A 16998-nucleotide genomic window follows, 5' to 3' on the forward strand; every position below is an offset into this window, starting at 1 on the left:
TTAAGGTTTTAATTCTTTACATAAAATTCTGTTTGGTGAAACAAACAGTGACTGAAAAGTGGTACAATAATGCAGCGATTACATGTAAATAATCCCTGAACTGTACTTTTCATATCAGCTAGTGTAAATGGCAACAAAGACATCGACAAGCTCAAAGAGGTTTCCTGATGATGTGGCGAAAAAACTTTTATAAAATGCAGTTTTCTATGAACAAACTTTTCATGATCCATAGTACAAATGAAAAGAAGAAACTTTGTAATAGATTTTGTTAGCCAAAAACGCTACTTTTTCCTGTTATCAAACTGCTTCTCTCTCTCATGAGTCTGTATTCCATTGTGAATATTAGCTCAGCTTTGTCTTGCATATGCAAGACAAAGAAAACAAGTCTATGGAGGGGGACTGCAAATTAGAGATGGAGCCTGGAGAGCAGAAATCTGCTGAAACATACTATATACAAGTTATATAATAGCCAGAAATAGTGCTGCTCCTCATGTAGATACAAAAGGCAGCTTACAAAGTCACCTGAACAGGTACACTTTAAAGTTTTTCCCCTTGATTATAAGCAACATTGCATAAATCAATTGTACAAGAAATGATAAGCTACGGTGTAATATATATTTCTTCACCTCTCAGACACTCCTTTCTTCCATCTTCTTACGGTAACCGTTCACTGAATTCCAACATAGAATCTGTAGAGCAGGGGAGATAGATTTTCAGTTTTACTGATAGATTAGTTACAGCTGCCAGAGAAAGGGTAGGAATCTGACACACACGTGATTTGATTGGTTGCTATGAAGTTGGAGGTCTGTGTGGCCCACCAAAGAAATGCCACCCACTCATGCTGGAGGATGTTAAGGTAGAAGAACGTTCTCCACGGCGTCTCCAGACTCTGTCACATGTGCTCAGTGTGAACCTGCTTTCATCTGTGAACAGCACAGGGCGCCAGTGGCAAATCTGCCATTCTGGGTGTTCTTTGGCAAATGCCAAATGTCCTGTGGACGTAGGGCCCTCGTGGAGTCTGTTTCTGACCGTTTGAGTGGACACATTTGTGGCCTGCTGGAGGTCATTTTGCAGGGCTCTGACAGTGCTCCTCCTTGCACAAAGGTAGAGGTAGCGGTCCTGCTGCTGGGTTGTTGGTCTCCTGATGTACTGGCCTGTCTCCTGGTAGCGCCTTCATGCTCTGGACACTACGCTGACAGACGCAGCAAACCTTCTTGCCACAGTTTGCATTGATGTGCCATCCTGGATGAGCTGCACTACCTGAGCCACTTGTGTGGGTTGTAGACTCAATCTCATGCTACCACTAGAGTGAAAGTACCGCCAGCATAGACATGAATGGAAGGGGCATGGCCGTTATGTCACGTCCCCATCTTGGAGGCAGCGCCCGGGATAGGATGCCCCTTTGGATAGGGGATAAGATGTATAAACCTGGAATACCTCTTTAATTTACAATTGGGCTGGATAAGGAATGCAGTTTTTAAAAAAACCACACAATTAAAACCAACAGATTTATCTTTTATATTCTATTTAATACTACTAATCAATCAAGGGCGAAATTGCTCAGTAACTAAAACACAAATAAGTCAGTATACAAGCAGTCTAGAATAGTACTGTAACGCACAAGTTCTCAGTTTTAATTACCAAATGTAAACCTTACAGCAGGCATGTGATGTGTCACACCATGTGTCATAGGCTGTACAGAAGGTATCATACAGAAACATGAATGTGTTTGCAGCTATAAGGTCAATGTACTCATCTACCTCCTATAACAAAAAGATGGAGGATTCCCATACAACTTACAGATCAGTGTTTCCCAACCCAGTCCTCAAGGCACACCAACATTCTGGGTTTTTTCAGTTCCTCCATTGGAATAGAACAGGGAAAAATTAAAATCCTGGACTGTTGGTGTGCCTTGAGGACTGGGTTGGGAAACACTGTTATAGATTACCATGCACTGTACATTTCATCAGCATCTTTTTACTAATGAGTTCTGAATGAAACAAAGATCAACAAAAGCAAGGTTTCTAATCCATTAATTGTGATCAATAAATTCACATAAAATTTACTGGTCATGACACTTATGAAGTGAAGAGCCAGAGAATATTCCTTATTCACAGATATGCAGAAATAACATAAAATCATATAAAACAAAACAGAACTTTCTCCAGCCAAAGATGCCGTGCCAAGAATCCAAGCCAGATGCAAGAAACTCTCTGTGCTGTTACAAACAATTTATGTATATGGGAGGGAAAATTTGGATCTGTAGCATTTCTTTAAGGGTACGTTCAGACGAGCGGATCCAACAGCGTATTTTACACTGCAGATCTGCCGCTGAAGGACCGCTACATGGTGGCTTTAGATGTGCCTGCTTGGAGCAGCAATGCGACCAGACACACTGAAGCGATGTGAGAGGCACTGCGATGTGAGTATACTGCGCATGCACACGACGACTCGCACATCGCAGTGTGTCTGCTCGTAGCGGCATATTGCTGCTCCGAGCAGGCACATCTAAAGGCACCATGTAGCAGTCCTTCAGAGGTGTAAAATACACTGTGGATCCGCTCGTCTGAACGTAGCCTAAGGGTTGGTTCACACGTATTTTACGCCTCGGATCCACCGGTCTGCCAGTCACCCGACCAATTTTGTGTCTCAATCTGCCCCTGGCCTGCTCGCAGTGGCAATCTGCCACCACGAGCAGCCACACAGGGGGCCTGCGAGTCGCCAAGTCCACGCAGACACCATGGAGTAGCCACGATGTCTGAGTACACTGCACATACGCAACGCACCCAGACATGTCCGCGATGTCAGAGTACACTTGGCGACTCGTAGGCCCCCTCTGTAGCTGCTCGTAGGGTAGGGCAGGGGAAATGGGGGGGGGGAGCACTGTGTTAACAGCTGAACACACAAAATGGGTCGGGTCATCGGCATATCTGCAACATAAATTATGCTGCGGATCAGTTACGTTTGACTCTACGCTAAAGGAGTATTCTTGGCATCAAAAGTTTTTCCCTACACACATGATAGGAGATACCAGCTGACTGTTACGGGTCCGACCGCTGGGGCGGTACCAATACTGATAACGGACAACGTGTGCGTGTCCAGCACTACATTCAGGTTTCTGGTATGATCATATAGTATTTGTGAATACTATAGAGAGGATTGTAGTGGTGTTTCCATCCAGGTATCTCATACACTTTACTGGAAAACAGATTTGGATTCGATTATGTAGAGGGAACCAATAGCTGGCGCAAAGAGCAACTGAAACACTATAAGATAACACATAAGGAATGCAAAAAAAGAAACACCCTAAAATCTAGTATAGTGATTTCCATAGACTGGGAAGGACCAGTGCCCCCTGTAGTGTCTTTTTTTGAGACAGCAATGAAAAAAATAGCTTTCAGCTGCAGATTCCTGAGAAAATCCTGCTCATCCATGCTCGGTGACATAGTACAGTATCTAGAGTTCATGAGGATTCCTGGTCAGTCCAGTTTCCTCATTTGGCTCCATCAACTTCTGTGTGCTTTCGAATGATGGAAAATTTACCAGTGGGGTCCGGAATATACCATTTTTCCCAAATTTCAGGATACGAGGACGCTCTTCCCCATGGTTTGAAATGTCCATTCCAGTGAAGAAGCCTGGCAGCATTCACAAACTGGAAGGAATAACGCTTCCCAGTGCTTGACCCTGAAAAAAGAAATTAAAGTGCAATAATGTCTTTAATAAAATAATTACTGTTTAAACCTTTATAAAAGGCTTTCTACACTGTTTATAGTTATGTCCCATCTCTTATTCTTATTTGAGCAATTGTCAACTATGCCCCCATAATGCACTGCTATCTAGTAACTAGAGACTAGAAGAATTCAGGTTTACATAGGTCATTTTAGTAAGATTTTAGTTTACTTAGCATTCTATAGAGATGTGGAACGCTATAAAATGTTAACCAAAGGGAAGAATATGCACTCAAATTTAGTGGTGTACATAGAGAAAAGGGGGCTGCATAGCAAAGATCTAAATAGGCCTCCTATTATAGTGTTGAATTTTGCCTCCCAGTCAGTAACCCCTATATTAGGGGTCCTCAAACAACGGCCCGCGGGCCACATGCGGCCTGCCGAGGACATTTATCTGGCCCGCCGCTGCCTACGGACATCCCTGTGTCCCGAAAGATGTTTTCGGGACACAGGGATGCGCTCTCGGCGGCCCCGCGTTTACTTTAAAAACGCAAGAACGTCACTAATGTCCCGTGCATGCGCTCATAGCAACGGAGCGTGGAGGAGCGAGCAGGACATATGCTGACCAGCTTGGTAAGTGTTACCAGCGGCACGTCAGCTTCGGTGCTCCGACCACCGCTCCTCCGGTCCCGGGACCTACTGCTATGGCCGGACCGGAGGAGTGGTGGTCGAAGCACTGAAGTGGGGCAGTACACAGGCATACAGCCTCCAGCCATACACTGTATGGCTGGAGGCTGTATGTCTGTGGGGGACACTATACTGCACCTAATGTGGGGGGGGGGGGACGACGACACTATACTGCACCTAATGTAGGGGAAAACTATACTGCACCTAATGTGGGGGAAAACTATACTGCACCTAATGTGGGGGGGGGGGGACTATACTGCACCTAATGTGGGGAACTGTACTGCCAACTAAGTGTGAAGGAACTACAACCTAATGTGGGGGAACTATACTGCCCCTAATGTGGGGGAACTACAACCTAATGTGGGGAAACTATACTGCACCTAATTTGGGGGAACTACAACCTAATGTGGGGGAATTCTACTGTCAACCTAATGTGGGGGAACAATACTGTCAACTAAATGTGGGGGAACTACAACCTAATGTGGGGGAACTATACTGCACCTAATGTGGGGGAACTAAAACCTACTGTGGGGGAACTATACTACACGTAATGTGGGGGAACTATACTGCCAACCTAATGTGGTGGAAATATACTGTCAACTAAATGTGGGGGAACTACAACCTAATGTGGGGAGAGCTATATTGCCAACCTAATGTGGGGGAACTATACTGCCAACCCTAATGTGGGGAAACTACAACCTAATGTGGGGGAACTATACTGCAAACCTAATGTGTGGGGGGAACTATACTAACAGCCTAATGTGGGGGAACTATACTGCCAGCCTAATGTGGGGGGACTATACTGCCAACCTAATGTGGGGGGACTACAACCTAATGTGGGGGGACTATACTGCCAACCTAATGTGGGGGGAACTGTGCTGCGTACTTAAAGGGGTAGTCCACTAATAAGATATATATGTGTGCATAGGAATTTGTTCTTACTTTTTTTTTAAATCTATAGTCCGGCCCTCCAACGGTCTGAGGGACTGTGAACTGGACCCACGTTTAAAAAGTTTGAGGACCCCTGCCCTATATTAATATCCATATCCCTCTATATGGGGACAGTGCAGTCCCTTAGGGAGAGGAGTCTTCACAAAGACTGTCTTTTTGGACCAATTGAGGGTGAGCCATGTCTCTAAGGGCCCCACAGCAGTGCACTGTCCCTATACAGAGAATACACCTCTGACTGTTCCCATTAGATTGTTATTCATACTTACCTAGGTGCCTGACATGCCACATTGGGTCAATACTAGAGTGCATCTTATAGAACACAATGAGTAGTGGTGGTGCGGTGATGCTGCCAGCTAGTGTCTTGCTGTATAGTTCTTCCCTGAAAAAAAAATATAACTTACATTATCATCTCAAACCAGGTCTACCCATTTTTTTTTTATTAAAGGGTAACCTACAGCAACAACCCCCACACTAACCTGCTTAAACAGGGTAATAGTGCGGGTGTTGCCAATTCTAACGCTGGTTACCTTATTTAAATCTGTTGTGCTATTCCAGAGTTCTGTACAAAAAAGAATTACTGTATTTATCGGGGTATACCACGCACCGTCATTTTACCAAGGATATTTGGGTAGAAAAAGTTTTTTACCCAAATATCCATGGTAAAATGAGGGTGCGTGTGTGCGCGTGTATACCCCGATATACCCCCAGGAAAGGCAGGGGGAGAGAGGCCGTCGCTGCCCGCTTCTCTCCCCCTGCCTTTCCGTGCAGCGCATAGCAACGATGCAGGGGACGCACACCGGAGGCCTGAAGCAGCGCGGACCCGACCCCGGCAACAGGTAATTATGCCACCGGGGATGGGGGGAGGCAACGGGGCAGCGGCGCCGGCAATGGGTGCCGCTGCCCCTTCTCTCCCCCTGGCTGTCGGCGCCGCTTCCAATAGGGCGCAATAGTCAGGGGGACAGAACGGGCAGCGGCGCCGATAGCCAGGGGGAGAGAAGGGCCGGCAGCAGGGCTCTAGACCCCAGGAAAGGCAGGGGGAGAGAAGCGGGCAGCGACGGCCTCTCTCCCCCTGCCTTTCCTGGGGGTGTATCGGCGTATAACACGCACATAGACTTTAGGCTAAAAATTTTAGCCTAAAAAGTGCGTGTTATACGCCGATAAATACAGTAATATGCTAATTATTTTTTTGGTGCACCATTCTACCCTGTTATATGCCCCCATTCATAATATGCATCTTCCTCTCCTCAGCACATCACCAAATATGTGCTGGGTCAATGTCATAACTCCCCATTGTGAATATACATAAGATAACAACTAAGTACAATGAAATACAGCAAAAGACAAAATACTTACGCCATATCTAATTCCATCCATTTTTCAAGCTGCCTGGTAATATTCTGTCGCTTCCATTCGGTAAGATTGGCAACAAATACACCTGGATTGAATGAGCAGGTGCTAGCTTTCATGCCCAGCTTCCGGATCGTCTCCTTCTTGTAGTCAAAATATCCTATGTAGTTATACTGTAAAATATAAGGAGAATTAAGAACCTCTGAATCCTGAAAAGGAAACAGTAAAGTCTCTGGGCCTCAGACACCGGCCCCAGGACCTGACAGGTCAGGGAAACAGGTCTCCCGCCTCCTGCGCGTGAAGCTTCATTGACAGCTGTTCTTCTGACCTGCAGGTCCCAGGGACAGTGTATGAGGCCACAGGGGACCTGACAGGTTCCCTTTAAGGCGGTCACAGTGACTAACTGTTGGCTGAATGTTTGTTACTTCAGCGGGGAGACATTAAAGGATAAGTACAGTGACCCCCCGACATACGATCATTTCAACATACGATGGCCTCTCGGGGGGGGGGGGGGGGGGGAGAAATACAGTAGAACCACCATAACTTACAAAAATACCGTGATATGCATTTTTGGTAATACCGCTCAGCACTACGTAGCGGTTCCTGCTTTGGTTGGGGGTCATGATGCATCCCTGTGCTGGAGAATCAGAGCTTCAAACAAGAGATTGCGGGAGGCGCCAGCGTTCGGACCCCCCCGCGAACTAAAACTTATCCCCTATCCTAAGTTTTTGTTCATGACACTTGTCATTTAAAAGGGGTACTCCTGTGGAAAACTTTTCTTTTTTTTCAATCAACTGGTGCCAGAAAGTTAAACAGATTTGTAAATTACTTCTATTAAAAAAAAACGTAATCCTTCCAGTACTTATTAGGGGCTGTATACTACAGAGGAAATGCTTTCCTTTTTTGATTTCTCTTCTGTCACGACCACAGTGCTCTCTGCTGGCCTCTGCTGTCCATTTTAGGAACTGTTCAGAGCAGCATATGTTTGCCTAGGGGGATTTTCTCCTGCTCTGGACAGCTCCTAAAATGGACAGCAGAGGTCAGCAGAGAGCACTGTGTTCGTGACAAATGAGAAATCCAAAAAGAAAAGCATTTCCTCTGTAGTATTCAGCCCCTAAAAAGTACTGGAAGGATTAAGATTTGTTTTAATAGAAGCAATTTACAAATCTGTTTAACTTTCTGGCACCAGTTGATTTAAAAAATAAATAAATAAAAAAGTTTTCCACGGGAGTACACCTTTAAGACACTGCCAGACCCCTGACATCTGCTCTTCTCCCATAAGAACATTTCATGTTGAAATACCACATGCCCAATCCTTCTTACTTATGGAATCGGTAAGAGCGTCTCCATGCACATCAGATGGTCAGCCTGCTAGGTTTTGTGTATTCTCTATAGCAGTGGTCCCTAACCTGTGGATCTCCAGCTGTTGCAAAACAAACGCCCATCGTGTCAAGACAGACAACATCTGACAGGGCATGATGGGAGTTGAACTGGAGAAACGGGAAACACTGGTGTAAGGGTCCCTCATTTATTCATGCTACTTATTTTTGCGACAATAAAACAGTCTAGATTACAAAATTAGGAGGGGGGCAATTCTGCCCCATAAAAGGGGGCACTGTGTAAGGTGCTCATTACGCCATGTCCACAAGTGTTCCTGTATGCACAAGGGAACACTTCTTCACATGATGCAATAAGGAAACATGTAACTGCAATCACATGTTAATAGCATATCCTAGCAATAGGTTTACTGAAATGAGCTCCATCTTTATGAGCAGTGGTCTCAAACTGTGGCCCTCCAGATGTTGTAAAACTTTAAACTCCCAGCATGCCCGGACAGCCGTTGGCTGTCCGGGCATGCTGGGAGTTGAAGTTTTGCAACATCTGGAGGGCCACAGTTTGAGACCACTGTTTATGAGTGTTGTCTCAAGCTGTATGGTTGGCCTATTGTAATTAATAGCTGACATACAGCCCCCGACCGATACATGCTTTCATCCTACCTGACTTCCAGCTCCTCTAACCAGGTATTTTGAGGTAACCGAATCACAATCTTCAGAGAATGCTGCAGCATGCCCCACTTTTATTGGGGTTTTGTACAGTTCTAGAATGTCACCTATATGGAACATCATTTTTTGAATAAATAAAATGTAGAAAAGAGACAAGCTGTTATATGCAAAACAATATATTTGTTCAAAGTTATTTTGCGTGCTGGGGGACGACACTGCTTTGCAGAAATGGTGAGCTTTTTCAAGAGTTATTTTGGTAAACAAAGTGGTTTAAAAAAAAAAAAAATATATATATATATATATATATATATATATATATATAAAAAAAATCACATAGGCTATTACATGGAGGGATTGTTTGAAACAGCAGTGACCGTTTAAAGGGGTATTCCTGGGTAAAACATTATATATATATATATATGTATATATCTCAACTGGCTCCAGAAAGTTAAACAGATTTGTAAATTACTTCTATTAAAAAATCATAATCCTTCCAATAATTATCAGCTGCTGAAGTTGAGTTGTTCTTTTCTGTCTGGCAACAGTGCTCTCTGCTGACATCTCTGCTTGTCTCGGGAACTGCACAGAGTAGAATAGGTTTGCTATGGGGATTTGCTTCTACTCTGGACAGTTCCCGAGACAGGTGTCATCAGAGAGCAGTTAGACAGAAAAGAACAACTCAACTTCAGCAGCTCATAATTACTGAAAGGATAAAAAAAAAAATAATAGAAGTAATTTACAAATCTGTTTAACTTTCTGGAGCCAGTTGATATATAAAAAAAAAATACTTTTCCTGGATAACCCCTTTAAGTATAAAAAAAAATTAAGAAAAACATGTACCTTGCACAATGATATCATCATCCAGATATATGACTTTCTCTACTCCGGGGACCAAATCAAGGAGGTAGAATCTTGCAAACGTTAACTAAGGAGAAAGGAATAAAATGATGATATGATCTCCAACAAGAAGTTGATATACACACATTGTAAAGTCATCCACAATTCCTTACAGGTTTTTCCCGCTCATCTGCTCGGATTTTCCCTTCAAGGACCTGAGGATCGAAGTCCAGAATTTTATACTTGACATTTTTAAGCTTAGAGTCACTAAGCCAGGACCTGAAGGAAAAATGATACAGGAAATTACTAAACTAATATATGAACATTTGTAGTATTAGGTTTCTCAGGTAGAAGCAATGTCGTAGGTATTGGCATTGTAATGGTTGCAGTTGCAACTGGGCCTCTTAGTTGCTAGTGGTCTACAGGCAAAGTCTCCACATGCTGGGGATGGAAATTGCCCTGTGGTGCAGATTTGAAAGGGGTACTCCACTGGCCAGCGTTCAGAACTATATGTTCCGAACGCTGTTTTGGCACTGCTGGGGTCGGCCACGCCCCTCATTACATCATGACCACGCCCCCTCAATGTAAGTCTATGGGAGGGGGCGTGACAGTCGTCACGCCCCCTCCCATAGATTTGCATTAAGGGGGCATGAAAATGATGTCACGAGGGGCGTGGCCGACCCCAGCAGCACCAAAAACAGCGTTTGGAACATATAGTTCTCAACGTTGGTCAGTGGAGTGCCCCTTTAAATCTACAGCATGTGCATTCTTTTTGCAGAGCTGCTGCTACCCCAATAGGGTAATACCAATTGAAAATTTGAAATAAATCCTGTGTTGCAAATTTTACTACAGAATTGCAGATCTCCACACCTTATTTTAAAAATACATTGATCTTTTTTAATTTAAATGTACATATTCACAAACATCCAAAGCACCAAATCTGCAACAAGCCCACTGGGGATTTAGTTTTGGTTACGCTATGGACTTTGCACAGCTGACCTGTGAGAAAGCACCCGAACATAAAAACTCACCTTGAATATCAGGCACAGTGCTCTTGAATGCTCTGCTGGATTAAAAAGAACTTTGGGCTATATAGTTATAGCTGTATTGTCCTTATACAGAAAGTTGGTGCGTGGGCAATGCTAAAGCCTGGAACGTCAAGTAACAACTGGATTCCATGAACGTAGCATTAACCTTCACTGTCCTTTACCATGGCTCATTATATTAAAAGGGGAACGCTGGTACTTAAAGGATAAGTATCATGAAGTAAAACGTATCCCCTATCTGAAGGGTAGGGGATACGTTTTAGATCACGGGGGGGCCGAAGGCTGGGGCCCCCCGCGATCTCCTGTTTGGAGCCCTGGTTCTCCAGCACGGGAGCACGTCACGACCCAGAAGCAAAGAAGCACCAGAAGAGGAGGCCACCATGCCCCCTCCATAAAGCTCTATGGGAGAGCCAGAGGTCGCTGAACGGCCCGCCCATAGAGCTTTATAAAGGAGGCATGGTGGCCTCCTATTCGGGCGGGGGTCGTGACGCGCTCCTGTGCTGGAGAACCGAGTCTCCAAACAGGAGATCGCAGGGGGCTCCAGCGCTCGGACCCCCCGCGATCTAAAACTTATCCCCTATCCTTCGGATAGGGGATAAGTTTTTCTTCATGATACTTATGCTTTAACAACTTAAGTTGTCTGACCATTGTCTGACCGCTTGGACCACCATCATTTCCTGCCCGGTGCCCCATCTCTCTATGCACGGAGCGGTGTCAAACACCACTCCCATCCATGGATCTCTATTGGAGAGCCAGAGATACAGTGCATGTGTATCTCCGGCTCTCCCATAGAGATGCATGGAGGGGGCGTGTCGGCCATGGAAGTCACACCTCCGTGCATGGAGCTCCGTACCTGCTCAGTGGATGCGGAGAGCCAGGGTGCCGGGCAGAAGATCACAGGGGTCCCAGAGGTTGGACTCCCCACAATCAGACACTTATCTCTTATCCTGTGGATAGGGGATAAGTTGTTAATTACTGGAGTTCCCTTTTAACTCATTCACTGCTGTAATCTGACAAATATTCACGTTCAGTAACCTTTTCACTTCCCTAGTTTACCAGGGATACTGACACTTTTACTGAAACAGCAGGCAGTGATAAAAGGGTAACAATCACTTTCAGAAACTTCTGACACATCAAAAGTTTTGCTCTGTGGGGGGTCTGTATGCAGAGACCCCCTTAAATTGGTAAAATGAATGAGTGGCAGTGTACAGTTGCTGATTCTTTTTAGTGTTTGGCAGAGTCTTAGCAACTGGATCCCCCTGATGTGTCAAGAACTTTTGCACAAAGGCCCATGGCCCTTCTGTGGAGAAGGCCACCATTTCTCAATCAAGTAAAGCATTTAATCAGTGCTTGTGAATGGCCCCAAAAGATGCCTAGTCACATCTAGGACTGACCCCCTCACTTCAGTGGTGACAGCAATACCTGAGATGTTCCTTGGTATCATTCATTGTCACAATGTAGAAGGTAACGCTGGACTGTGTATTACTGGTAATACTGTTGATCGCAGCAACAACCCCTCCAAGTCGACTTTCTACAGCCGTAATAACCACCGGGACCTCCACAGATATCTTCTCATCAGGGGCTTCTGGCAGGAAATCAATACGCTGAAATCCTAGAAGGCTGACATCTGAATGAGGAAAGAAGAAAGTAATAACATTGAGATGAACTGGTAGCAAACAAGAACATGCAGACTGGAAAAACACTGCATAAGACAAATCCAGAAAAATAGAAGACTAAATTTTGTTTGTTAGTTTGTTTTCCCTTAGTCTCCTCAGCAGCACAATATGGGGTGTCCCCGCCCCTGTGAGCTAAATAGGACTGGGATTTTTTAAATGAAAAAATAAATAAATAAAAAGGTACATAGGCACCTCCCCTATTGCCTATAAATACTCCCCACACACAGAGTACACTGAGTAAATTATCAAGTGAAAAATAAAAGGTAAGTATAAGGAAGGGAAGCTTGTGCTGCTGAGGAGACTAAGGGAAAACAAATTAACAAACAAAATGTAGTCTTCCCTGTTGTCCCTCAGCAGTACAAAATGGGGATTTAGCAAGTAAAACCCCTAGGGAGGGCTCTCCTGCAGAATTTAACACGGCCTTAGTGAATAGAGTGTCGCTAGACAAAAAAGAATCAACTCTGTAATGCCTTAAAAAAGTTAAAGGAGTACTCCAGGTTGCAGATTGACAGATGTGTTCTAGATGAACAGAATTGCCTTTGGCCCAAGAAGCTGAAACAGATCTTGTTTAGGAAATTTAGGAGCAATAAGTCCTTTAGAGGAGTTGCACAGATTAATGCACTCACAGATTCAACGAGAAATCATAGGTTTTGAAGCCTTGAAACCCTTCTTCGGTCCATGATGAAGAATTAGAAGATTTTAAATTTTGCAAAATGGTTTGGTTCTTTCAAGATAGATTTTTAGGCATCTTACCAAATCTATATTAGACAGCATCTTGTCTTCTATGTCAGATTACTGGAGAGTACTGCGGAAGGGAGATGACCTGGTTAACATTTGTAAAGGAGGCAATTTTAGGTAAAAAAGATGGGAGAAACCTTAGGAGAACGTTTCCAGCCAAAAAAGTGGTATGAGGTTCCGTAGAAGCTGGAGCTTGAAGCTCGCTCACTCACTCTCTTAGCAGTGGTGACCGCTAGTAACAAGACCAATTTTAGAGTGAGGAATTTTAAGTCCCCTTTTAGCAAAGGTTCAAAAGGTTGGAGACAAAGCTGATGAAGATCCAACACCAAATCCCAAGAAGACGGAGGTTTAACAACTCTTGGACGGATTCTGGAAATCGCCTAGATGAATGATCTGACAACTGGCTCCTGAGTAAGGCGCATGTGAAGGATCACTGATAAAGCCGCTAGTTGTATCTTTATGGAGTTAGGGGAAAGACCTTTGTCAAACCCATCCTGTAGGAATTCCAGGATTGATGTAACAGAAGGTGAAGAAGGGTTGATCTTCTTAGCAGAACACCAATTAAGAAAAAGTCTTATTGGTCACCACACTCCTAGAGTGAGAAAGCGTTTCCTCTGGCTTTCAGGGGAGTCCCCAATAAGTTCCTTTGCTCATTAGAATGAGCTGGGAGAACCGGGCTCTCTTGGGCCAGAATGGAATGATTGCTATTACAGAGGCCTGTTCCTGTCTGATCTTCATCAATACCCTGGGTATCATGGAAGTCAGCGAAAAGATGTATGCTAGATTGAAGTTCCACATCCCCGTCATGGCATCCACTAGAAAGGGATCGTCCGCCGGATAAAGGTAACAGAACTTGTCCAGTTTGCGATTGGCTCTCGTGGCCATCAGATCTATCTCTGGAAGACTCCAGAGATCCAAAAGGTGAAGAAAAATCTGATTCAGAGCCCATTCTCTGGCAACTGTAAGATCTCTGCTCAAGTGGTCTGCTATGGTATTCTGGGTTCCATTTATGTGGACAGCGGATAACCTGGGTATCCTGGGTTCTGCCCAACAAAAAATCCTTGCAAGTTCCTGAAGAAGTGTAACTGATCTTGTTCCTCCTTGTTTGCTTAGGTAATAAACTGCTGCCATATTGTCCGAACTCAACTTGACAGCCTTCCCGATGAGTAGAGGGGGGAAATGGAGGAGCGCATAGAAGATTGCTCTTAGTTCTTTGACACTGGAGGAAAGTAGTAGTTCTTCTTGACTCCACCTCTCAGAAACCTTTCTTCCTAGAAGATGTGCTCCCTATCCTGATCCGGAGGCATCTGTAGTCAAGACTAACCATCGTGGCTCTAGAAGAGACATCCTGTCCTGTGGAACAGCCCACCAATTCAAAGTTCTGTGGACTGGGAAGGAGCGTCTGTGAATAGAGTCCAGGGAGAAAATATTTCTGTCCCAACCTGAAGGACCTCCGTTTGAAGCAGTCTCAGGTGCCAAAGGGCCCAAGGGACTGCTTCTGCTGAGGAGGAGAGGAGTCCTAGGAACCTCATTAAAGTCCTCAGGGAAACCTTGCGTGGAATCCGAAGATATTGATATCCCTTGGATATCTTCTCATTCCTTGCTGAAGAAAGGAAGATTCTCATATTGTGAGAATCTAGACAAAAACCTAGGAATATTTTTATCTTTTCTGGAGTAAGGTGCGATTTTGTCCAGTTTATTATCCCCCCTAGTCTGTGGAGAAGATCTCTAGTCAGACTGCTGTGGAATTGTAGTTCCTCCGGAGATCAAGCTAGAATTAGCCAATCGTCAAAATACAGTATGATCCTTATGCCCTGAACCCTCAGGACCACCATCATGGATGAAATCACCTTCGTAAAAACGAAGGGGGCAGTGGAAATCCCGAAAGGAAGCACTCTAAACTGTAGGTGATGAATTATCTCCCTGACATGTACTGCGATGCGCAGGAATCTTCTGTGATTCTGGAGGATGGGGATATGAAAGTAAGAGTCTTTAAGGTCTGGAGACGCCATATAGTCGTCTTTCAGAAGAATTGATTTGACAAACTTTATTGTCTCCATTCTGACTGTTTTCTTTAATATGAACCTGTTTAGATAACGGAGATCTATAATGAGTCTCCACTTTCCTCCTGACTTGGGGACAATAAATACAGGAGATTACACTCCTAAACCCTTCTCGGCAAACAGAACGGGTTCTACTGCAGCAGAAGCAATGAGATCCAGAATGGATTGTTTAAAAAAGTCCTGTTTCGGGGACTTGAGAATTGAAGACACCAGAAATCTGTTTTGAGGATGGGATATGAGAGGGAGAGTGTACCCTCTTTTTATAATATTCGGAACCCAATTGTCCTTTATTAAGTGCTGCCGAGCCAGAGGAAAGACAGGGTTTAAATAACCAAACTTAGCGCCAACCCCTAAGCTCCGCCCAGTTCCGGTGAAAAGGAAAAAAAAATAAAAAATAAATAAAAACTCTGCCTTCTATAAGGCAGGAATAAGGTAAGACCTTTAAAATCAGTAAGTTATGAATGATATTGAATAATCCCTATTCCAGAAGTAGTCGTGGCATGGCCGCCGAGGAACTTACGGTGATGTCACCGGAAGTGACGCGCACTACAGTGTGAACTCCAGAACAAGCGCGGCAGATACTCAGTGTACTCTGTGTGTGGGGAGTATTTATAGGCAATAGGGGAGGTGCCTATGTACCTTATTTTGTTTTTTCATTAAAAAATTCCAGTCTTATTTAGCTCACAGGGGCAGAGACACCCCATATTGTGCTGCTGAGGGACGACAGGGAAAACTGAGTTTCAGTAAAAGAAAAAACAATTTCATTAAAGAAAATTCCTTTTACCTGAACTTTGCCTCTTCAATATGTCGCTCAGGCCCAGCATATTGTGATGGAGGACGATGAGGAAGATGACAGCGGCCAACACTATGATTACTATATTCACTGAAAGACATGAAGTTACAGATGTTCAGTGATGACCCAATATAAAACTAACGCCTTTTATTCAATAAGCACATCTAATAAAGGTCTTCTCCTTCTCCTTTACCAGCATGTTAATTCAAATTTGCATACTTTTTTGTTACTTTGCAAAAGTTTTTTAGTGCAGCTTATGAACGTTGGCAAATGATGCTCCATAGACAATGAATGAAGCGCCGGCTGCACATGCGCGGTCAAGTCCTCTCATTCTTGGAAAAAGTTCTCCTCTGTTCTGATTATCAGCAGGGGTAACTTTAGATTGGGATTTGTTGAGCCATGCTTCAAAAACAGACGCCAGGTCGCCATGGCGATTGAGAATTTTTTCCTAGCGCCTATTTTTTGTCAGCATTTTCCAACTTATGACGTACATTTACGGCATGGGTCGGGTGAGGGAGAATGACGCAGGTTTGGGAGCCATGACCACGTCATACCCGGCATCATTTAACTGTTTCAAAGCTGCAGAAAATAGCTAAAGTAAAAATATATATATAAATATTTTTTTAAATATATAAAATCCCCCCCAATAAAAATTCAATTCATCACTTTTTTCAATTTTTACAATTAAAAATAAAATAAACATATTTGGTATTGCCGAATGCAGAATTGTCTGACCTATTAAATATATATATATATTTCTTGTATCCCTTCCATAAAAATATAGGTTCCTGTTGAAAATACGTTCACAACTACCGCGGGGCATGCAGGGGGTAACTGTAGTTACAAATAAAACTTTATTCACAAGGATGTATTCACACATACAGTATTCTGCGCAGGATTTGAAGCTGCAGATATGAAACTGTGTTCAGTCAATTCGTTTACATTTAAATCTGCAGCTTCAAATCCTTAAATGGGCACTGTCATTAAAACTAATTTTTGCTATTGCACTTCTTATGGTAAATTAAAAAATCTTTCTAATGTACTTTGTTTAAAAATAAATTTTCTATGTTTTATTTGTGCTTAAAAAAAAGCTGCCACTAGGTGTCTCCCTACTTGTCCAGAGCACATTTCCCCTATCTCTTGCATAGACTTTGGACTCCTGCTGGCCTGGCAGAAGTCATCAATCAAG

General features: G+C 43.8%; 1 protein-coding gene across 2 annotated transcripts in view; it reads right to left on the bottom strand.

Moving 5' to 3' along the window:
* The window catches only part of GLT8D1 (glycosyltransferase 8 domain containing 1), a 21775-nt gene continuing 4777 nt past the window's right edge, over positions 1-16998 (bottom strand). For both annotated transcript variants that reach the window (XM_056524166.1, XM_056524165.1), the window contains exons 3-10: positions 15801-15899; positions 11962-12166; positions 9667-9772; positions 9497-9581; positions 8651-8763; positions 6660-6826; positions 5573-5685; positions 1-3684 (exon numbers count right to left, since the gene is read on the bottom strand). In XM_056524166.1, coding sequence (XP_056380141.1) covers positions 3494-3684; positions 5573-5685; positions 6660-6826; positions 8651-8763; positions 9497-9581; positions 9667-9772; positions 11962-12166; positions 15801-15899 — 1079 coding nt within the window. In that variant the 3' untranslated portion in view covers positions 1-3493. The remainder of the gene's footprint in view (positions 3685-5572; positions 5686-6659; positions 6827-8650; positions 8764-9496; positions 9582-9666; positions 9773-11961; positions 12167-15800; positions 15900-16998) is intronic.

Source organism: Hyla sarda, chromosome 6 (genome assembly GCF_029499605.1).
Source record: "Hyla sarda isolate aHylSar1 chromosome 6, aHylSar1.hap1, whole genome shotgun sequence".
Taxonomy (NCBI): domain Eukaryota; kingdom Metazoa; phylum Chordata; class Amphibia; order Anura; family Hylidae; genus Hyla; species Hyla sarda.